This window comes from Schistocerca nitens, chromosome 12 (genome assembly GCF_023898315.1).
Source record: "Schistocerca nitens isolate TAMUIC-IGC-003100 chromosome 12, iqSchNite1.1, whole genome shotgun sequence".
NCBI classification, from domain to species: domain Eukaryota; kingdom Metazoa; phylum Arthropoda; class Insecta; order Orthoptera; family Acrididae; genus Schistocerca; species Schistocerca nitens.
In genome coordinates, this window is record NC_064625.1 from 155,103,269 (window position 1) to 155,127,933 (window position 24,665).

The following is a 24,665-nucleotide window of genomic DNA, read 5'->3' on the forward strand; positions in this document are numbered from 1 at the left end:
TCCACAGGTTCATTCTAGTTCAGTAGAGAAGAATATTCTGGGAAAAACTACTTATTAGGCTACAACGAGAACACGAAAATTTGTAACTGGTAGAAGGTGATGTCAGGGCAAGGTGAAGGATGATCTAGGCCTTTTCAAAATAGTAGTCTGCAAAATCTCCTGACAGTGTGGCAAAGCATACATTAGGGAAACAGTGTCCATGGTAGAAGAGAGGTGCTGTGAACAATGACGTCACACTGAATTACTCCTGACCACCCAATCAGCTGTGACCAACACAGTAAAAGCTGACCATACCAGGGGTGCAACAGTACATAGGCAATTGTACTCCTCCTGGGATTACACGATCAAAGAGGCCAGTGAAATTAAGATGCAAGATGGTCTAATTAATAATGATTGTGGCCTACAACTGAGTCTTACGTGGAACCCTGCACTGAGTGTAGAAAAAGAAAAAGCACACTGTGGGGTCCACACCCGACAGTGATAGCTCGAACACTGGGGACCAGAGTTCGGTGCCGGGCACCACCACCATTCAATGCAGTGGCTGCACAGATAGCAGTTTCAGCAGAGTGATAGAGATGGCTATGGCGGTCATACAAAGGTATGTGGAAAAGTAATGCCTCCAAATTTTTTATGTGAAAAGTTTTAAAACTTTTTAAACAAAACAAATGTTACCAACACTGTACGTCTTTATTCTTCACGGTTATATACAGGGTAGTCCATTGATCGTGACCAGGCCAACTATCTTACGAAATAAGCGCCAAACGAAAAAAACTGCAAAGAACAAAACTTGTCTAGCTTGAAGGGGGGAACCAGATGGTGCTATGCTTGGCCCGCTAGATGGTGCTGCCATAGGTCAAACAGATATCAATTGCGTTTTTTTAAATAGGCATCCCCATTTTTTATTACATATTTGTGTAGTACGTAAAGAAATAGGAATGTTTTAGTTGGACCACTTTTTTCGCTTTGTAAAATATGGTGCTCTAATAGTCACAAACATATGGCTCGCAATTTTAGACAAACAGTTGGTAACAGGTAGGTTTATTAAATTAAAATACAGAACGTAGGTACGTTTGAACATTTTATTTCGGTTGTTCCAATGTGATACATGTACCTTTGTGAACTTTTCGTTTCTGAGAGCGCATGCTGTTACTGCATGATTACGTGTACATACCACATTAATGCAATAAACGCTCAAAATGGTGTCTGCCAACCTCAATGCATTTGGCATACGTGTAACTACTTTCCTCTCATTACTGACGTTTTTGAGATTCCCAATTCTCGCGCAATTTGTCTGCTACTGATATGTGGATTAGCCGTGACGGCGGCTAAAACACCTGCTTGGGCATCATCGTTTGTTGCTGGTCATGGCTGACATTTCATGTGTGACTGAACACTTCCTGTTCCTTAAATAACATAACTATCTGGCGAATGATCAGGACACTTGGATGATGATGTCATCCAGGATGCCGAGCAGCATACATAGCACACGCCCATTGGGCATTTTGATCACAATAGCCATACATCAACACGATATTGACCTTTTCCGCAATTGGTAAATGGTCCATTTTAACACGGGGAATGTATCACGAAGCAAATACCGTCTGCACTGGCGGAGTGTTAAGTGATACCACGTACTTATACGTTTGTCACTATTACAGCGCCATCTGTCACAAAGCAAAAAAAGTGGTCCAAGTAAAACATTCATATTTCTTTATGTACTACACGAATATGTAATAAGATGGGGGTTCCTATTTTAAAAAACGCACTTGATATCCGTTTGACCTATGGCAGTGCCATGTAGTGGGCCAAGCATAGTGCCATCTGATTTCCCCCTTCAAGCTAGACAAGTTTCGTTCTTTGTAGTTTTTTTGTTTGATGTTTATTTTGTAAGATATTTGGACCGGTCACTATCAATGGACCACCCTGTATTTGCAGTCCCATCCTACAAGAGAGCTTCAAATTGTAGGGTGTAACATGGGGGTGAAGAACATAGCTACGTAGGTGTGTGAAAAACAGCATGATATAATTAAGTTAGAATTTGAAGAGTTCATCCACACACGAGCTCCCTCTCTTTAAGCATTACAGTACCAGACTACACACGAGCGCTGTGACACCTGCGACAATCTGACGCCTGGGGGTCACTGTCGGTCATCATCCTCCGTACAGTCCTGGCTTGGCTTCATCCGATTTTCATCTCTTCCCAAAACTTAAATAATACCTTTGAGAACATCACTTTCATAGTGATAAAGCAGTGCAAGCAGAGGTGAGGGTGTGACTCCATAAACGAGTCGGAACATTAGACATTGTGGTACTAACACTCTCTCTCATCAGGAGAAATGTGATCATTGCCAGGATGACTATGATGAGAATTAAATACATAGATGTGAAGAATAAGGATGTAGAATGTTAATCATATGTGTAAATAAAACAAAATTCTAAATCTTTCACCCAAAACATTTGGAGGCATTGCTTTTCAGCATACCCTCGTATATGGGACATTGACAGGACCAGGGAGCAGTCATTAGGGGCTTCCTGAAGACGAGGAATTCGTGAAATATTGTGGAATAATTAAGATGTGACCCTGCTGTACACCTGAAGAATCCTACAAGTTAAAGCAATTAAACCCTACAAAAACTGATAGACGAAACTGCAAGGCTCAAAAGAAATTGGTAGATATATTAAGATATACAGCAGAGTAAATTGAATTGAATGGGCAAGAGCTGGAGTTTCAGTTATGATCGAAAGTGGCTATAGAAAATGGTTGCTATAATATACATTTGTAAATGAAAGACTTACGTGTGTAAGATTAAAGATATTGAGAAAGCTGGTGATAAAGCTGCGATATCAGCTGTTCCCCGGGTAAGCGTCCTGGGACCTCTGCTGTTCCTGATCTATATAAATTACCTGGGTGACAATCTGAGCAGTTCTCTTAGGTTGTTCACAGATGATGCTGTAATTTACCATCTAGTAGAGTCATCCGAAGACCAGTATCAGTTGCAAAGCGTTTTAGAAAAGATTGCTGTACGGTGTGGCAGGTGGCAGTTGACACTAAATAACGAAAAGTGTGAAGTGATCCACACGAGTTCCAAAAGAAATCCGTTGGAATTTGATTACTCGATAAATAGTACAATTCTCAAGGCTGTCAATTCAACTAAGTACCTGGGTGTTAAAATTACGAACAACTTCAGTTGGAAAGACCAAATAGATAATATTGTGGGGAAGGTGAGCCAAAGGTTGCGTTTCATTGGCAGGACACTTAGAAGATGCAACAAGTCCACTAAAGAGACAGCTTACACTACACTCGTTCGTCCTCTGTTAGAATATTGCTGCGCGGTGTGGGATCCTTACCAGGTGGGATTCACGGAGGACATCGAAAGGGTGCAAAAAAGGGCAGCTCGTTTTGTATTATCACGTAATAGGGGAGAGAGTGTGGCAGATATGATACGCGAGTTAGGATGGAAGTCATTAAAGCAAAGACGTTTTTCGTCGCGGCGAGATCTATTTACGAAATTTCAGTCACCAACTTTCTCTTCCGAATGCGAAAATATTTTGTTGAGCCCAACCTACATAGGTATGAATGATCATCTAAATAAAAAAAGAGAAATCAGAGCTCAAACAGAAAGGTTTAGGTGTTCGTTTTTCCCGCGCGCTGTTCGGGAGGGGAATGGTGAAGAGATAGTACAATTGTGGTTCGATGAACCCTCTGCCGAGCACTTAAATGTGAATTGCAGAGTAATCGTGTAGATGTAGATGTATAAGGTATCACCTGGCGGCATTTTATTGTACTAGCTACACTCCACCAGCTACATATATATATTACGGGATCTTTTGGGTAGCACATCGTATACAATTTCTTCAGCATATAAATGTCTGTGGGGAGAATCAGAAACAGAAACAGTGGCTGATGTAGTGGTCACCCCAGTGTAACTAGTTGTCAGGCGACGTTAATGTGAGACCGGACACAGGGAGCACACTGACGATGTCAGAAAGAATTCTCCGTCTCATTCTGTGCAGAACGCGTTATGCGCCTGCCTTACGTACATTGGCGTGTCAGTTGTAAATATGAAGTTTCAAATTGATTGCTGGGTTTTAGTACAGACTGCTGTGCATCACCTCCGTCTCTCTGTCTTGCAGTGGATGTGCGGGTGTTCGGGTTTGACCTGGTGGTGTGTTTGGACTACCTAATGAAGGTGGGAGACTTCTTCACCAGTGGCATGGCCGAGGCGCAGGCTGAACTGGCTGGCAGTTCAGCCACTCCGTCAACTGCCGACGGGCCCCTGCCGGCCTCTGTGGCGTCGCGGACGTCGCGTTCCTCCGTCGCCAAGCAGAGCCGCACGTCGACTTCGCTGCAGGGGGTCCCCACTCCCTCTCAGCAGGTGCCGGCGGGGGAGTCACCTCCGAAGCCCGGCATGATGACTGTCAACATCCACGTCGAGATGCCGGACATCATCTTGGTCGAGAGCATGGACACCGTCGACACCAATGCTATCATTATGAATGTGAGTTGCCTGTCGGAGTCTATTGTGCACCTCGTATCCCGACTTTACGCGACGGTGGCTCTGGAAGGAAAAAGATTTTCTACAGACATGCAGTGCTTGATATCTTAATGTTGACTTGTATTTTTATTTTGTGAAAGAGTTCTGACATTTTACATTGAATCTTCCATTCTGATTTGTAGTATGCTCTGTTTTGAACTTTCTGATGTATTAAAACTGTGCCATACTGCTCTTTGAACAGAGACCTGAATTTTGATGGCGAGTGCTGCTGCGGTGACTAAGTAGTTCACAATTTATTGTTAGGGACAGGAAAATCTTTTTATTTTAAGGCCAAATTTGGCGCTATGTTTTGCCAAATTTGGTGTCACTGTGTGCCATGTTTTTTTTTTTTTTTTTTTTTTTTTTTGCCAGATCTGAGCTTACATATTTGCCAAATTGAACATTAATTTTCTGCCAGATTTCATTTCCCCTCCCCCTTCCCCATCCTTCAAAGTCGGTGTTCCATTTTTCCAAATTCAATTTTTCTGTTGGTCAATTTGGTGTTTTTTGTCAAATCCAGTGTTTCATGCCAATTTGTATTGTTTTCTTTAAATTCACAGTAACCCCCCCCCCCCCCCTCCCACCAAATTCCACATTATTTTTGCTGATTTCAGTACTATTTTCATCATCACAGTAAAAATCATTATGTGGGAAATGAACTGCCAGTTCAAGATTAAAGACAAACCTTAGTCTTCAGAAGAGATTTGAAGTCAAAATGCAGTTTTGACAATCCGTAATTATCAGTTAAGAATATTACTAAACTGCTGTCCTGTCGATTATAGCATTTTTATATGCCAAAATTAGAAACGTTGCAGTATCTCAGAAAAATCACCCATTTTCCATTGTGTCACCAAAAACCAATTATTTCACATTCGTTTTTGCAAAATGTTCTGTCCCTATGTATTGTAAAGCAAAAGATTCATTCTGGAAACAATGCCCTAGGCTGTGGCCAATCTATTTTTCCACTATAAACTGTCTTTCACAAGATATGCAAGAGAATGTTTGTGAGCTTTGGCAGGTGGGACAAGAGGTATTGGTGGAAGCTGAGAGCATAGGTTGTGAGGCATGCTTGGATGTGAATGTTCAAGTTTCATCCCAGTTGGGCTCTCAGTTGTAATCTGCCAGCAAATTTCGAATGTTAATTACAGTTTGGGGGATATGCAAGCTCTTTTTAGAGTTATATACCCCTGCCTGTAAAAACAGAACCCTTATATGATCACTTTGTTGGTTCTCTCTCTGTCTGTCCCCCTGAATGTTCAAAAGCTTTTTTTCTCAACAGTGGGTAGATGTTGTTATTGTGGCCTTCAGTCGAGAGACTGGTTTGATGCAGCTCTCCATGCTACTTTATGCTGTGCAAGCTTCTTCATCTCCCAGTACCTACTTCAACCTACATCCTTCTGAATCTGCTTTGTGTATTCATCTCTTGGTCTCCCTCTACGACTTTTACCCTCCACGCTGCCCTCCAATACTAAATTGGTGATCGCTTGATGCCTCAGAACATGTCCTACCAACCGATCCCTTCTTCTAGTCAACTTGTGCCACAAATTTCTCTTCTCCCCAATCCTATTCAATAGTTCCTCATTAGTTATGTGATCTACCCATCTAGTCTTCAGCATTCTTCTGTAGCACCACATTTCGAAAGCTTCTATTCTCTCCTTGTCTAAACTACCATATTTACTCGAATCTAAGCCGCACTTTTTTCCGGTTTTTGTAATCCAAAAAACGGCCTGCGGCTTAGAATCGAGTGCAAAGTAAGCGGAAGTTCTGTAAAATCTTGGTAGGTGCTGCCACAACTAACTTCTGCCATCGAATATATGTAGCACTACACAGGCATGCTTTGCAGGCACAAAGATAAATACTGGCGCTAAAACCTCTGCGTCAGTAAATAAATTTAAAAAATAGGTGGAAGACGAGCTTTTTTCTCCGCCCCAAATTTCGACCACTGCGTTTTCATACTTGATCCAACGAAGTAAATACAAATTCCGTATTGTTCATCTTCGAATGTAGCAGCTTGTCAATGTACTACGAAAATCCGTCTAGCAAGACTGTTTGCGATGTTTGTCAGTATGGCCAATTCTACATTCTGAATTTTTTCCTACCTGTGAGAAGAGATGTTTGCTAATAGGAACTTTTATGAATTTTGAATCACATGCAGTATTATCTTCACCATGAGGTACTGGGAGATGAAGAAGCTTGCACAGAATAGAGTAGCATGGAGTGCTGCATCAAAACAGTCTCAGGACTGAAGACCACAACAACAACAAAGAATAATACGAATATAAACATTTTTCCATGTATTTTTCGTGTTTGCTGCTATCTCATTTAAATCCTGTCTACCTAATAAACTACGAAACTAGAGTGAGACAACAGCAAATGCGGAAGTAGACACATATCATGTCATGTTTATATTCGTATTATTCTTATGCCTAGTAGTAATACAGTCAGAAATGAAGCACGGCAATTGACTAGATTTTTAAATCTAAGAGCCGGCCGAAGTGGCCGTGCGGTTAAAGGCGCTGCAGTCTGGAACCGCAAGACCGCTACGGTCGCAGGTTCGAATCCTGCCTCGGGCATGGCTGTTTGTGATGTCCTTAGGTTAGTTATGTTTAACTAGTTCTAAGTTCTAGGGGACTAATGACCTCAGTAGTTGAGTCCCATAGTGCTCAGAGCCATTTGAACCATTTTTTAAATCTAAGATGACTCTAATTTCTGTGCAGAAAGTAATGTACTAAAGAGGCGTCTGCACATATTTCAAAAAGAGAGAAATTTTCGCTAAACTCTCATTCAGAACATCTTCTATCATACGCAGTCTATTATTTGGTTCTTGTTGATCCTTACCAAAGAAAGCAGCAGTGTAAGTAACAACAAATAGCAGTCTCTTGCCATTGTTTCTCTACTGAGACAATTCCTCTCTCTTTTATTGTAAGCGGCGGTAGCACGCACTGAAGCAAACCATGCCGCGAGTGGCGGCAGGTCGTAAACACTCATTATCAGAATGCGACAAACAATGCATGACACAGTACAGTAATGCATTTTCAGCTTAAGAGTGACGTAAACACCTATAACAAAGAGAACGGCACTTACCAGATCAAAGAAAAATAAGTACTCAATTCAAACCAGACGAAGCACGTGAAAAAGGAAGGGTACCCGTATAAATACGGACGGAGCGCCTGACGCATAGCAATGGCTACCTGGTAAAGCTTAACTGCTAAGCTTACGGCTCGAACCAAACTATTATAGCTGTATCGTCATTCATTCGACCTAAATTGTCTCTCATATTACAATGGACCAACTTTGTTTCAATTTGGAGGTGCGGCCTAAAACTTTTCTCTCCCCTTGAATTTTGAGTCTCAAATTTCAGGTGCGGCTTAGATTTGGGAAATTTTTTTTCCTTCTTTTCGAGTATCATTTTTCAGGTGCGGCTAAGATTAGAGTGCGGCTTAGATTCGAGTAAATACGGTATTTATCATCCATGTTTCACTTCCATATACGGCTACACTCCATACAAATACTTTCAGAAACGACTTCCTGACACTTAAATCTATACTCGATGTTAACAAATTTTTCTTCTTCAGAAACGCTTTCTTTCCCATTGCCAGTCTACATTTTATATCCTCTCTACTTCAACCATCATCAGTTATTTTGCTCCCCAAATAGCAAAACTCCTTTACTACTTTAAGTGTCTCATTTCCTAATCTAATACCATCAGCATCACCCGACTTAATTCGACTATGTTCCATTATCCTCATTTTGCTTTTGTTGATGTTCATCTTGTATCCTTCTTTCAAAACACTGTCCATTCCGTTCAGCTGCTCTTCCATGTCCTTTGCTGTCTCTGACAGAATTACAATGTCACTGGTGAACCTCAAAGTTTTTATTTCTTCTCCATGGATTTTAATACCTACTCCGAATTTTTATTTTGTTTCCTTTACTGCTTGCTCAATATACAGACTGAATAACATCGGGGAGAGGCTACAACCCTGTCTCCCTCCCTTCCCAACCACTGCTTCCCTTTCATGCCCCTCAACTCTTATAGCTGCCATTTGGTTTCTATGCAAATTGTAAATAGCCTTTCGCTCCCTATATTTTACCCCTGCCACCTTTAGAATTTGAAAGAGAGTATTCCAGTCAACATTGTCAAAAGCTTTCTCTAAGTCTACAAATGCTAGAAACATAAGTTTCCCTTTCCTTAATCTAGCTTCTAAGATAAGTTGTAGGGTCAGTATTGCCTCACGTGTTCCAATATTTCTATGAAATCCAAACCGATTTTTCCCTAGGTCGGCTTCTACTAGTTTTTCCATTCGTCTGTAAAGAATTCGCATTAGTATTTTGCAGCCATGACTTATTAAACTGATAGTTCGGTAATTTTCACATCTGTCAACACCTGCTTTCGTTGGGATTGGAATTATTATATTCTTCTTGAAGTCTACATCTACATCTACATCCACATCCACATCCATACTCCGCAAGCCACCTGACGGTGTGTGGCGGAGGGTACCCTGAGTACCTCTATCGGTTCTCGCTACTATTCCAGTCTCGTATTGTTCGTGGAAAGAAGGATTGTCGATATGCTTCTGTGTGGGCTCTAATCTCTCTGATTTTATCCTCATGGACTCTTCGCGAGATACACGTAGGATGGAGCAATATACTGCTTGACTCTTCGGTGAAGGTATGTTCTCGAAACTTTAACAAAAGCCCGTACCGAGCTACTGATCGTCTCTCCTGCAGAGTCTTCCACTGGAGTTTATCTATCATCTCTGTAACGCTTTCGCGATTATTAAATGATCCTGTAACGAAGTGCGCTGCTCTCCGTTGGATCTTCTCTATCTCTTCTATCAATCCTATCTGGTACGGATCCCACACTGTTGAGCAGTATTCAAGCAGTGGGTGAACAAGTGTACTCTAACCTACTTCCTTTGTTTTCAGATTGCATTTCTGTAGGATTCTTCCAATAAATCTCAGTCTGGCATCTGCTTTACCGACGATCAACTTTATATGATCATTCCATTTTAAATTACTCGTAATGCCTACTCCCAGATAATTTATGGAATTAACTGCTTCCAGTTGCTGACCTGCTATATTGTAGCTAAATGATAAGGGATCTTTCTTTCTATGTATTCGCAGCACATTACACTTCTCTACATTGACACCCAATTGCCATTCCCTGCACCATGCGTCTATTCGCTGCAGATCCTCCTGCATTTCAGTACAATTTTCCATTGTTACAACCTCTGGATACACCACAGAATCATCTGAAAAAAGCCTCAGTGAACTTCCGATGTCATCCACAAGGTCATTTATGTATATTGTGAATAGCAACGGTCCTATGACACTCCCCTGCGGCACACCGGAAATCACTCTTACTTCGGAAGACTTCTCTCCATTGAGAATGACATGCTGCGTTCTGTTATCTAGGAACTCTTCAATCCAATCACACAATTGGTCTGATAGTCCATATGCTCTTACTTTGTTCATTAAATGACTGTGGGGAACTGTATCGAACGCCTTGCGGAAGTCACGAAACACAGCATCTACCTGGGAACCCGTGTCTATGGCCCTCTGAGTCTTGTGGACGAATAGCGCGAGCTGGGTTTCATACAACAGTCTTTTTTGAAACCCATGCTGATTCCTACAGAGTAGATTTCCAGTCTCCAGAAAAGTCATTATACTCGAACATAATACATGTTCCAAAATTCTACAACTGATCGACGTTAGATATATAGGTCTATAGTTCTGCACATCTGTTTGATGTCCCTTCTTGAAAACGGGGATGACCTGTGCCCTTTTCCAATCCTTTGGAACGCTACGCTCTTCTAGATACCTACGGTACACCGCTGCAAGAAGAGGGGCAAGTTCCTTCGCGTACTCTGTGCAAAATCGAACTGCTATCCCATCAGGTCCAGCGGCCTTTCCTCTTTTGAGCGATTTTAATTGTTTCTCTATCCCTCTGTCGTCTATTTCAATATCTACCATTTTGTCATCTGTGCGAGAATCTAGAGAAGGAACTACAGTGCAGTCTTCCTCTGTGAAACAGCTTTGGAAAAAGACCTTTAGTATTTCGGCCTTTAGTCTGTCATCCTCTGTTTCAGTACCATTTTGGTCACAGTGTGTCTGGACATTTTGTTTTGAGCCACCTACCGCTTTGACATAAGACCAAAATTTCTTAGGATTTTCTGCCAAGTCAGTACATAGAACTTTACTTTCGAATTCATTGAACGCCTTTCGCATAGCCCTCCTCACACTACATTTCGCTTCACGTAATTTTTGTTTGTCTGCAAGGCTTTGGCTATGTTTATGTTTGCTGTGAAGTTCCCTTTGCTTCCGCAGCAGTTTCCTAACTCGGTTGTTGTACCACGGTGGCTCTTTTCAATCTCTTACGATGTTGCTTGGCACATACTCATCTAACGCATATTGTACGATGGTTTTGAACTTTGTCCACTGATCCTCAACACTATCTGTACTTGAGACAAAACTTTTGTGTTGAGCTGTCAGGTACTCTGTAATCTGCCTTTTGTCACTTTTGCTAAACAGAAAAATCTTCCTACCTTTTTTAATAAAAATGCAATAGTACCACTGAGGGTATTTCGCCTGTCTCATACATCTTGCTCACCAAATGGTTGAGTTTTGTCAGGACTGGCTCTCACAAGGCCGTCTAATGGAATGTTGTCTACTCCCGGGGCCTTGCTAAATATATACAGATTGAATAACATCGCGAATAGGCTACAATCCTGTCTCGCTCACTTCCCAACCACTGCTTCCCTTTCATGACCCCTGACTCTTATAACTGCCATCTGGTTTCTGTACAAATTGTATAGCCTTTCGCTCCCTTAATTTACCCCTGACACCTTCAGAAATGATAAACATCTGAAAATTAAAATTTTAAGTGGTGATATGTTTATTATGGTGCTCTGAGTGTCAGATAAGTAAATTCCAAAAAATGTAAGTAAATACATTATTAAAAAACTTTACACATACATCTAACTTAAATTCATACTAAAATAAATGAATCTTTCTGTACAAGGTTAAATTTTATACATAGCCTCACTGGCACACCCAGAAAATATTCATCACATTTCAGGTTAATGTGCACACTTTCATGCACTTGATGGTGGTACAAGGGGGGGTCAAATATAAATGGTGTTTTTGTTCCTGAACATAAACAGTTGGGAGGACCGGCCTCGCACTTATGCTATGCTTAGGTGGTACCATTAGAAGTGAGGAGTGTGTGCTGTTAGATATTTCCCACCATTTTGTCAGTAATGCTCACAATGTCTGAGCAACATGTGCAACACTCCATTGTGCAACACATAATGATCAAATTTCTTGCTCATGAAGGAGTTACAGCAGTGGAAATTTGCCAAAGATTGACTGCACAGTTTGGTGATGAAACATTATCAAGGACGTGTATGTTTGCCTGGCATAAAAAGTTCAAGGAAGGACAAGAACATGTGGAAAATCAGCAACACGATCGCCATCCTCGGACCAGCGTTACAGACAAAAACAGTAGTGCGGTTAACGACATTACTGACGATGATTGACAGATGATAGTATCAGAAATTGCACAAAAACTGTGAATCAGTTATGGGAGCCATCAAGCAATCATAGCAAACAACCTACTGTTCCATAAACTGTGTTTCAGATGGGGTCCGTAAACTTTTGACCGAAAATCTGAAGCTGAGACATTTGGAGGTCTGTGAGAGGCTTACAGCAACGTTTGCGGAAGAAGGTGATGCATTTTTGAGTCAGATGGGTTCATCACTGCACTCCAGAATCCAAACAATCCAATAAGCAGTGGCGGAGGAAAGGGGAGGCGACACCAGTGAAAGCCAAGACTTGACTGTCAGCTGGCCAGGTTCTTTCAACCGGGCCTTTTTTTTTCCTTTTTTTTTCCCCAGTGAGACATTTTGCTGCTTGATTTTTTTGTATGAGCAATGCACAATTAGTGCTGCTTACTACTGTGAACTGTTGGAAAAGGCGAGAGTTGCATAACGCTGCAAAAGACGAAACCAATCGATTTAACAGGTCATCCTCCTCCGTGACAATGGGCGACCCCATACTGCAGCTCTGTCTCCGAGCTACAAGAAATGCATTGGACTTATTGCCCTGTGGTTTCCATTTATTTGGACCACTTAAAAAAGCTCTAGGAGGGTGACAATTTGCAGATGATGAGAGTGTGGAAGACTTTGTGTGCAACTGGCTGGTGACATGACCCAGTTCTTTTATGAGGAGGGCATAAAAAGCTGCCCATACATACTGGGACAAATGCATTTCCAAAGCAAGATACTGTGTGGAAAAATAAATTATAATTGCCTTGAGTTCTTCAACAAATGAATTTGAGTAAAAAATAAAATCCCTTTTGTATTTGATCCGCCTTTTGTGTGCTGCTAAATGCGAAATGTATTGTGCTGCTAAATGTTAGTAAAAATTGACTGAAGCAGTAAAAATTATTTTATAGAATTTATAATGCAGTTTCTGATCTCAATCAATTCCATATGAGGCAAATAAATTTAAGGTCCTTTTTATCTTGATTTTCTCTCGCTCTCTCTTAAAAAAGTAGAGGAACTATGACTCACAACCTGTCCTCATAACTTCTGCCAGTACCTCGTCTCGTACGTTTCAAACTACAGAGAAGCTGCCCTTTAGTATTTGCAAGACTAGCACCCCTCGAAGAATGGATATTGTAGAAACGTGGCTTAGCCACAGCGTGGGGGATGTTTCACCCTGCAGCAGAGTGTGCTTTGCAAGGATGGGTCGTAACTTGTGTTTGAATAGGTTAATCAGTATAGCTCTTGCTTCTGAAAGACAAAGATTCTGTGTTAGAGTTTGTCTGGCACACGGTTTTAATCTGCCAGGAAGTGTCATATCAGTGTACACTCCACTGCAGAGAGAAAATTTCATTCGGTAAAGAGTTTAGGAATTTCCCGTTTTGTATTACTTTGACTACAATTCAGTCAATTTATATCATAAAACGATCATTTCCCAGTGCCTTCCTTTTTCGAGGTCTCAATTGGCACATCATGATTTCATTACTTTAGAGAAATTTGCTATAGATCTATTGAAGATATAGGCTGTGAAGAGAAAAACCTCTGTATCTTAATGTGGATGGCACTGGTCTACAGAGTCGCTGCTTAGAGTGGCAGTTTGTGTCAGTACAACAGTGAAGCGTAACACATTTTAATACAAGCTGCTCTGTATTTACTTGCGACTTTGGTGTAATTTTATCAGACGTTCCCTGTAATTGTCCAATAATGCTCTTTGAATACATTGGTTTCGTTACAAGTGATGGATGTGATGCTTGATACTAATTGGGCGAAACAAAGTAATATTCTGTTTATCCAATCCTTGCTTTAACATCTTCACAATTAGTTTTTTCAAATGCATCCAGAATGCGTAGCACCAGCTTTTCATAATAATTACCTTACTAACTGCCTACATTCTAAATTCATCTCTTGTATTATGATACCGTATGTGTAAATAAGCTTTTGATTTCTTGTAAAAAATTTTCCCGCCGTTAGTTACAGTGCTATCTGCTGTCTTCACTAATGAAGTGAAGTGTGATATCTGAATGATGTAAGTTTCTCTCTTGTTTTCGACGTACTCTTAGCTGTCAGTGGTTTCTCTTGCCAAATTCTCATTGTATCTTCTCACATCCTCTCTCAAGCATTTCAGAATACATTTATGTGATTCTGATTAGTTCTTCATCCTTGACAGTCTATTGTTTGTAATAAGAGGAACTTCTGTAAAATTATTGCCCCTTTCATCTATGTAGTAGTAGTAGTAGTAGTAGTAGTAGTAGTAATAGTAGTAGTAGTAATAGTAATTGTTGTTGTTGTTTTTCAGTGTGGAGACACGTTTGATGTAGCTCTCTACACTAATCTATCATGTGCAAGCCTCGTCGTCTCCTTGTAATTTCTGCAACCTATGTCTGTTTGAATCTGTATACTGTATTGGAGTCTTGGGCTACTTCTATAATTTTGAACCTGCATACTCCTTTCCATTGCCAAATTAAAAACTCCTTAATGCCTAGGGATGTGTCCTATGAACACATCGCTCTTTGTCGTCGTACCTTAATTTCCTCTTCTCCTCAATTTCATTCAATAGCTCTTCATTAGTTATCAGACCTACCCATCTAATCTTCAGCACTCTATTGAAGCATGTTTGAGAAGCTTCTGTTCTCCTCTTATTGTCCACATTCCTCTTCTGTTCTTCTGTACAAGGCTACACTCCAGCCAAATATTTTTACAAAAGATTTTCTGACATATAAATTTCTATAACTTGTTAAAATATTATGTTTCTCAGAAATTCGCTTCTTGGTACTGCTTATCTGCAATCAATATCCTTTTTACTTCATGCATTTGCTAGCCAAATAGCAAAATTTTTGTAGTACTTCGAGCTTCTCATTTCACGATCTACAAAATCGATGGCCTTGCTGAGGGCACAGAAATTGCAAAAAGGATAATTACTCTTCTTGACTTCTGCCAGAACTGAATTATCTTATACCGAGATGATTAAAGTCGTGGGATACCTCTTAATATACACTCCTGGAAATGGAAAAAAGAACACTTTGACACCGGTGTGTCAGACCCACCATACTTGCTCCGGACACTGCGAGAGGGCTGTACAAGCAATGATCACACGCACGGCACAGCGGACACACCAGGACCCGCGGTGTTGGCCGTCGAATGGCACTAGCTGCGCAGCATTTGTGCACCGCCGCCGTCAGTGTCAGCCAGTTTGCCGTGGCATACGGAGCTCCATCGCAGTCTTTAACACTGGTAGCATGCCGCGACAGCGTGGACGTGAACCGTATGTGCAGTTGACGGACTTTGAGCGAGGGCGTATAGTGGGCACGCGGGAGGCCGGGTGGACGTACCGCCGAATTGCTCAACACGTACATCGATGTTGTCGCCAGTGGTCGGCGGAAGGTGCACGTGCCCGTCGACCTGGGACCGGACCGCAGCGACGCACGGATGCACGCCAAGACCGTAGGATCCTACGCAGTGCCGTAGGGGACCGCACCGCCACTTCCCAGCAAATTAGGGACACTGTTGCTCCTGGGGTATCGGCGAGGACCATTCGCAACCGTCTCCATGAAGCTGGGCTACGGTCCCGCACACCGTTAGGCCGTCTTCCGCTCACGCCCCAACATCGTGCAGCCCGCCTCCAGTGGTGTCGCGACAGGCGTGAATGGAGGGACGAATGGAGACGTGTCGTCTTCAGCGATGAGGGTCGCTTCTGCCTTGGTGCCAATGATGGTCGTATGCGTGTTTGGCGCCGTGCAGGTGAGCGCCACAATCCGGACTGCATACGACCGAGGCACACAGGGCCAACACCCGGCATCATGGTGTGGGGAGCGATCTCCTACACTGGCCGTACACCACTGGTGATCGTCGAGGGGACACTGAATAGTGCACGGTACATCCAAACCGTCATCGAACCCATCGTTCTACCATTCCTAGACCGGCAAGGGAACTTGCTGTTCCAACAGGACAATGCACGTCCGCATGTATCCCGTGCCACCCAACGTGCTCTAGAAGGTGTAAGTCAACTACCCTGGCCAGCAAGATCTCCGGATCTGTCCCCCATTGAGCATTTTTGGGACTGGATGAAGCGTCGTCTCACGCGGTCTGCACGTCCAGCACGAACGCTGGTCCAACTGAGGCGCCAGGTGGAAATGGCATGGCAAGCCGTTCCACAGGACTACATCCAGCATCTCTACGATCGTCTCCATGGGAGAATAGCAGCCTGCATTGCTGCGAAAGGTGGATATACACTGTACTAGTGCCGACATTGTGCATGCTCTGTTGCCTGTGTCTATGTGCCTGTGGTTCTGTCAGTGTGATCATGTGATGTATCTGACCCCAGGAATGTGTCAATAAAGTTTCCCCTTCCTGGGACAATGAATTCACGGTGTTCTTATTTCAATTTCCAGGAGTGTAGTATCGGACCTCCTATTGCCCAGCACAGGGCAGCAATTCAGTGCAGCACGGATTCAAAAAGTCGTTGCAAATCTCCTGCAGAAATACTGGGTCATGTTGCCCCTGTAGCCATCCATAATTATGGAAGTGTTTCCAGGGTATCATTTTGTGCACGACCAGACCTCTCGATTGTGTCCCATAAATGTTTGATGGGATAATGTTGGGCAATTTGGGTGGCCAAATCATTCATTCAAATTGTCCCTAATGTTCTTCAAACCTGTCATAAACAGTTGTAGAGTGGTGACATTGCACATTATCATCCATAAAAATTCAGCTGTCGTCGGGGAATGTGAAGTCTGTGAATCGCTGCAAATGGTCTCCAAGTAGCAGAATATAATAATTTCCAGTCAGTGATTAGTTCTGCTGGACCAGAGAACCCAGTCAGTTACATGTAAACACAGCCACACCAGTGTGGAGCCATCACCAGTGCGGACAGTGCATTGTTGACAAATTGGGTTTGTGCCTTAGTGGGTGTGCACCACACTCAAACCCTACCATCAATGCTTACAGACTGAAAGTGGGACTCATCTGAACTGACCACAGTTTTCCAACTGTCCAGGGTGCAACCAATATGGTCACGAGTCCAGGAGAAGTGCTGCAGGTGGCGTTGTGCTATTAGCCTAGGCACTCGCATCAGTCAGCTACTGCCATACCCCTTTAATGCCAAATTTCACCATATTGCCCTAACGAATACTTTCATCATACATCCCACAGTTATTTCACAGTGTTGCTTGTCTGTTGGCACTGACAATTCTAAGCAGACGCTGCTGCTGCTGCTGCTGCTGCTGCTGCTGCTGCTGATGCTGATGCTGTTGGTCGTTAAGTGAAGGCTGTTAGCCACTGTGTTGTCTGCGGTGAGAGGTAAAGCCTGAAATTTGGTGTTCTTGGCATACTCTTGACACTGTGGATATCTGAATACTGAATTCCCTAACGATTTCTGAACTGGAATGCCCCCTGTGTCTAGTTCCAACTACCATTCTGTGTTTGAGGTCTGTTAATTTGTGTGGACGTAATCCTACCAGAAACCTTTTCGTATGAATCACCTAATTACAAATTACAGTTTTGTCAACACACTGCTCTTTGATACCTTGTGTACGCAATACTACCGCCGCCTGTATATGTGCGTGTTGCTATCCTGTGACTTACGTCACCTCAGTGTATACAGGGTGGTCCATTGATCGTGACCGGGCCAAATATCTCACGAAATAAGTGTCAAATGAAAAAACTACAAAGAACGAAACTTGTCTAGCTTGAAGGGGGAAACCAGATGGCGTTATGGTTGTCCCGCTAGATGGTGCTGCCATAGGTCAAACGGATATAAACTGCGTTTTTTTAAATAGCAACCCCCATTTTTTAGTTACATATTTGTGTAGTATGTAAAGAAATGTGAATGTTTTAGTTGGACCACTTTTTTCGCAATGTGATAGATGGTGCTGTAATAGTCACAAACGTATGGCTCACAATTTTGGACCAACAGTTGGTAACAGGTTGGTTTTTTAAATTAAAATACAGAACGAAGGTACGTTTGAACATTTTATTTCAGTTGTTCCAATGTGATACATGTACTTCGTGAACTTATCATTTCTGAGAACGCATGATGTTACATCGTGATTACCTGTAAATACCACATTAATGCAATAAATGCTCAAAAGTATGTCCGTCAACCTCAGTGCATTTGGCTATACGTGTAATGTCATTCCTTTCAACAGCGAGTAGTTCGCCTTCTGTAACGTTCGCACATGCATTGACAGTGCGCTAATGCGTGTTGTCAGGCATTGTCGGTGGATCACAATAGCAAATATCCTTAAACTTCCCCCACAGAAAGAAATCCGGGGACATCAGATCCGGTGAACGAGCAGACCACGGTATGGTGCTTCGACGACCAATTCACCTGTCATGAAATATGCTATTCAATACCGCTTCAACGGTACGCGAGCTATGTGCCGGACATCCGTCATATTGGAAGTACATCGCCATTCTGTCATACAGTGAAACATCTTGTAGTAACATGGGTAGAACATTACGTAGGAAATCAGCATACATTGCAGCATTTAGATTGCCATCGATAAAATGGGGGGCCAATTATCCTTCCTCCCATAATGCCGCACCATACATCAACTTGCCAATGTCGCTGGTGTTCCACTTGTCGCAGCCATTGTGGATTTTCCGTTGCCCAGTAGTGCACATTATGCCGGTTCAAGTTACCACTGTTGGTGAATGATGCTTTGTCGCTAAATAGAACGTGTGCAAAAAAATCTGTGATCATCCCGTAATTTCTCTTGTAGCCAGTGGCAGAACTGTACACGATGTTCAAAGTCGTTGCCATGCAATTCCTGGTGCATAGAAATATTGTACAGGTGCAATCGATGTTGATGTAGCATTCTCAACACCTACGTTTTTAGATTCCCCATTCTTGCACAATTTGTCTGCTACTGATGTGTAGATTAGCTGCGACAGAAGCTAAAACACCTACTTGGGCATCATCATTTGTTGCAGGTCATGGATGACATTTCACATGTAGCTGAACATTTCCTGTTTCCTTAAGTAATGTAACTATCCGGCGAATGGTCCGGACACTTGGTTGATGTCATCCAGGATACTGAACAGCATACATCAACACGATATCGACCTTTTCTGCAGTTGGTAAACAGTCCATTTTAACACGGGTAATGTATCACGAAGCAAATACCGTCCACACTGGCGGAATGTTACATGATATCACGTACTTATACGTCTGTGACTATTACAGTGCCATCTATCACATTGCGAAAAAAGTGGTACAACTAAAACAGTCATATTTCTTTATGTACTACACGAATATTTAATAAAAAATGGGCGTTCCTATTAAAAAAAACGCAGTTGATAGCCATTTGACCTATGGCAGCACAATCTAGCGGGCCAACCATACCGCCATCTGGTTTGCCCATTCAAGCTAGACAAGTTTCGTTCTTTGTAGTTTTTTTGTTTGTCGCTTATTTCGTGAGATATTTAGCCCGGTTACTATCAGTGGATCAGCCTGTATAGCTTTGTCTACAGAAATGCTTTTAAGGATGCCAAACTGAGATGATGATAAAAACTTATTCTCAGAAAGAATATTTAATATTATGTTATAAGCTACATTCTCAAAAAAAGTTTGAGTTTGGGACGAAGGAGTTACCTCCACCACTTCTGTAATTGAGTCTTACTGTCGCATATTCCAATCTTTCAGGAAATGTATTTGACTCATCATTTGGTTTCAGAGGTAACACGAGGGGCACCACTTCAGACTTCGCTCAAGATTTTAGTTCTTTGGTTGAAATACCACCGTCAACAGTTACTCCTATTATTACTTTCACATCTAAGTTTTGTTTGTCTATAATTTATGCATCAGTGTTAAGTCTCTGTATTCTATGGTAAGGTTTTGGAGGGCTCAACTTCCAATTTGCATATCAAACACTTTTTCAGTGTAACTGAAAGTTTTTGGTAATTTTCTTTTCACACTCGGCACCTTCTTGTCTAAGGCCAGTTGGAGTATAATATTTTAATTAAAAGTAATAGACCTATTGATACTGTTCTTATGGGCACATTCTCTGTCTTGCAGAATGAAATAAGTTTCAAGCTTCGAATGTCAGACACACACCTTGTTATCACGGGTGGTATCAAGGACCTGCAGCTGTACTCTTGCTGCTACAGCCCAGATAAGCGCAAGGACACCATGCAACAGGTACAGTGTTTGATTACTTAGTGACTTAATAATTCAGCTATGTGTCCTCTTGTCTATATTCCTGACACATGCTATGATGCGGAAAATGTCAGTTAAATATAAGTTGTGTATATATAATTTGGTCGTGTACTGCCAGTCTAGACTCAGCCGTCGATTAGTGAATGAAGTGATAGTGTCATGTAAACCAGAAGTGTACAGAGACTAGTTATTTAATATTGTTTCCTGTTGTGACTGCAGATAAGGTTTCATTCCTACCAATTTCCATTGATTGGAAGGCCTGAAGATGGTGTAATTGAACACCAAAGCTGGTTTTGTAGATAAATACACGCAAAAGAGATGGGTATCTTAATTTTTGTTTCATTTAAGCTGGATTTGTTTGTGTCGTGTTAGAGGCTGCACGATGTGTTAATTTTTTTTGAAGCTTTTAACTGAAGCTTCAACCCTCAAGTGGGCGCACTTGTGTATGAAGTGCACCAGCCCCACTAATATAAACAGACCTTCAATATTCAATACATTTAAGATCAACATTTAAATTTATGTACTTGCCATTATCACCATTGTGGATGGAGCTGGTTATGACGATGGTGTTACTCGATCACCCTTCCTCTGTGCATGCAAAGTCCTCTTGCCTGCTAGGATCCTCTCGATGCAGGATTCTCGGTGCGGGCAAAATGATGAATGGATGGTTTCTTTTATATCCATATATAAACTCAATAACTTTTATAACACTTCTTTAATGTACGGTTAGACTACACATTTTTAGAAGAATACTAACACGGAGGAACTCCTCATAAGTCTGCTCACTACCACTTATAGAAACAAACTGAAAACTGTGAGTATACTTGCGTAACTTAGGAAGAGGCCTTGGAAAAAATAAAACCCAGCTTTTATTCATTTCAGCACTAATGTGTGTTCAACTGTAGAGAGCATCTGGTACTACATTTCCAGCCTGGCTGTCTTGCTTTGGTTATAGTGTTTGCCACTAGATATTTTCTTTACTGATACTCAACAACAAAATATGATTTTTCAGTCTCTCTCCTATATTGTTGTTTAGGTAACGCTTTCAAAAAAGGATTACTAGAGTGATCCTGAGTCTGACATTGAATTTAGCAGCTCAGAGAATGAAGGAAAATGCAGTGTTATTTCTTTAAAGACTGAAAGCGATTGCAGTTCATCAGTTTAGCGACAAGTGCCCACAAATGGAACAAGATAAATACACCCACTGCAGTCGAACCACCTCCTCCGAGATATATCTTCACAGAAAAGATTGTGAAATACATTGTTAGACTTCAGAGCTTCACAGAAACTAAAAAATGACTTCAAGTTTAAGATATTTTAGTCAAAGTCCAGTGCACAAGTAAACTCAGGATTTTATTATTTGTGATCTTCAAAATTTTGTAACTCATTATTTTGAGCTTTAAAAGCTGTCTTTATATGTCTGTATTCAATGTCATTGATTATAGGCTGCTTTTTATTAATGAAAACATTTTATAACGGAATTTGAAAATAAAATTGTTAAGGAGTTAAGACTTTGTACAAAAGTATGGATCATGTGTTTGAGAGACTATGCTGTTAGCAATTTTTTTTTAATATGTTTCAGATCCTTCGTCCTTGTAGTATAACTCTAGCTGGTTCAACCCCTGAGGGTCAGGGCTTGCATCTGGATCTGACTGTGACGGATATAAGACTTGGAGTTTCTCCAGGTGAGACGGAATGTGACAAATTGTTGGTAATTGTTTATAAACTGAGTACTGTGTTGTACTTGAACAGTGGGAACAGTCTGACACCACGATAACCAGTTAGATAACTCTACCAACCAGTTAGTGTAATTTTAATGTTATCTTATTAACTTTTTGAAACTGGTGCCAGTGTGACTGTGTTGGCACTTAAACCACAGACCAGATTTTCCACAGATGCAGGTTTTGCGCTATTTGGCTCGGAGACTCTGACTTTCCCCGGTCAGACAGGAAGTGTGGAGAAGCTCGAAACACGCAATAATGCTGACCACTTCCTGGATTTGCCGGAAAGTGAAAAAAAACTTCAATAATTATTTTATTGCGCGTGCTTCTCATCTTCAAACCATTCCATACCCTTGCAAGAATTTCATTGTACTAGGAAATAAAAACAATCTCGCAAATAGAAGTCAGTTTTTATACATAATTCGCTATTGAGAATTTGGACATTTCATTCCCATGCATTCAGAAGATAGCAGCAGTTATTTATTTATTTTAAATAATCTTGTTTGACTTTTTAAAATTCACCTTTGAAAGAAATTCAGAGAATTACAGATATTAGCGGTATCTGTTCTGTCGAACAGACATAACGCGCAATGAAGGAGCTGGGACATAGATGTGAATAATTGGGGTGGAAATGAATGGAAAGAAAATGGGATGGGAAAGAGAGAAGATGGAAATGATGACATCCAGCCACACAGGAGACTGCGGCAATGCAACGGCAAAAGTTGAAAATTTGTAGCATACTGTGACTCGGACCCAGATGCTCGTCATCTCTAGAACAGTTGTCTTAACCTCTTCTCCCATCCAGTTAAGACTTTGTGCAGAAGTATGGACACACTTTCTCTCGATTCCCAACTTCCTAATTGCTTCATCACTACTACTCCCACCCATTAACCCTCTACTCACAGATTTCAGACTTCCATAACAATTCGGACACTGGTTGTACACCCACACTAAAACTTCCATCAAATAGCTATTGCACACTTAGAATGTCCAAAGGACAGACACCATTTAAATCTATAAATCCATGGGCACAATTCATTGTGGCACGTTTCAGTGCAGATACATAACGAGCACAAGAAATCCTACAGAAATCGGAACTCTGTGAGTAGGGCGCTAACAGGTGGGGGTGTTAGTGTGATGAGCAGGAATTTTGGAATTGGGGTCTGAGAGATGACCGAGGTAATTAAGATAACTAGTTCTAGAGATGTGTAGCATCTGGGTTTGATTCCCAGTTTAACACCCTCTGTTGGATTGCAGCAAAGCTGCATGCAGCTGCAAGTCATTATTTACTTCCTATCTCTTACACATCCTTTTTCCTTTCCAATTCTTTCACCTAAAATATTCATGAATTTAGAGAATATGATTTTTTTAAAAAATTTGCTACTATCTTTTGAATGTAAGGGAATGAAATATCCAAATAAGTAATAGTGAATTATGCTTGGAAATGTGTTTGGTTCCATGATTTTGTTTTCTAGGGGAATGAAACTGTTGCAAGGGCATGGGAAGAGGTGAAGGTCCTATTTGAATTTAAATTAAAAGCAGTGTTAATACTTTTAACTTGCAGTAGTTCACAAGTAATTGTGATTTTGCCTTGCATTGAAATAGAGAGCTGCTACCCTACAGTGAAAACTTTCCTGCCTGTTGTTTGCATTTTGGTGATATTTATTTCACGGGCAATAGGTGCTGTTGTGAGGCAGGTTTCTCCATCTAAAATTTCGTCTCCTAATGCTGGAGACTTCATTACGAGCTGTAAAATGTCAGAAAGCTGTTACAGTCTCAAACAAGCTGTTTATACATGTCAAGGCAATGGTTGGAATGTGATGTCATCAGGCTGTTGTCTGTGACCACAGAGCCACACCTACATGTATTGTTGTTGTTGTGGTCTTCAGTCCTAAGACTGGTTTGATGCAGCTCTCCATGCTAATCTATCCTTTGCAAGCTCCTTCATCTCGGAGTACCTACTGCAACCTACATCCTTCTGAATCTGCTTAGTGTATTCATCTCTTGGTCTCCCTCTAAGATTTTTACCCTCCACGCTGCCCTCCAGTACTAAACTGGTGATCCCTTGATGCCTCAGAACATCTCCTACCAACCGGTCCCTTCTTCTAGTCAAGTTGTGCCACAAACTCCTCTTCTCCCCAATTCTATTCAATATCTCCTCATTAGTTATGTGATCTACCCTTCTAATCTTCAGCATTCTTCTGTAGCACCACATTTCGAAAGCTACTATTCTCTTCTTGTATAAACTATTTACCGACAACGTTTCACTTCCATGCATGGCTACACTCCATACAAATACTTTCAGAAACAACTTCCTCACACTTAAATCAATATTCGATGTCAACAAATTTCTCTTCTTCAGAAACGCTTTCCTTGCCATTGCCAGTCTACATTTTATATCCTCTCTACTTCGACCATCATCAGTTATTTTGCTCCCCAAATATGTGTTAAGGAGCTTTATTTAGTACCAAGGGCCACAAAAAACTTGTCAAATCTCAGTCCTCCTTCATTTATCCTAAAATTGTTTTTGTGTTTTTGAATTTCTGTGGCCCTTGCTGATGTGTCCAGCATTGGAAGACGAAATGGTAGGCGGCGAAATATCTCTTATCCCATGGCCTAATGCCAATGAAACAAATGTTGCCAAAAACTGCTGCACATCTGAGTTTAGTTTTGACCACAAAAAAAAAAAAAAAAAAAAAAAGTAAAGCTG

At 41.4% G+C, this 24,665-nt stretch overlaps 1 protein-coding gene across 1 annotated transcript in view; it reads left to right on the top strand.

Annotated features, from left to right (window-relative positions):
• The window catches only part of LOC126215376 (intermembrane lipid transfer protein Vps13), a 442,186-nt gene that overhangs the window by 162,476 nt on the left and 255,045 nt on the right, over positions 1-24,665 (top strand). The window contains exons 29-31 of the mRNA XM_049942070.1: positions 4,135-4,499; positions 20,094-20,216; positions 21,817-21,919. Coding sequence (XP_049798027.1) covers positions 4,135-4,499; positions 20,094-20,216; positions 21,817-21,919 — 591 coding nt within the window. The remainder of the gene's footprint in view (positions 1-4,134; positions 4,500-20,093; positions 20,217-21,816; positions 21,920-24,665) is intronic.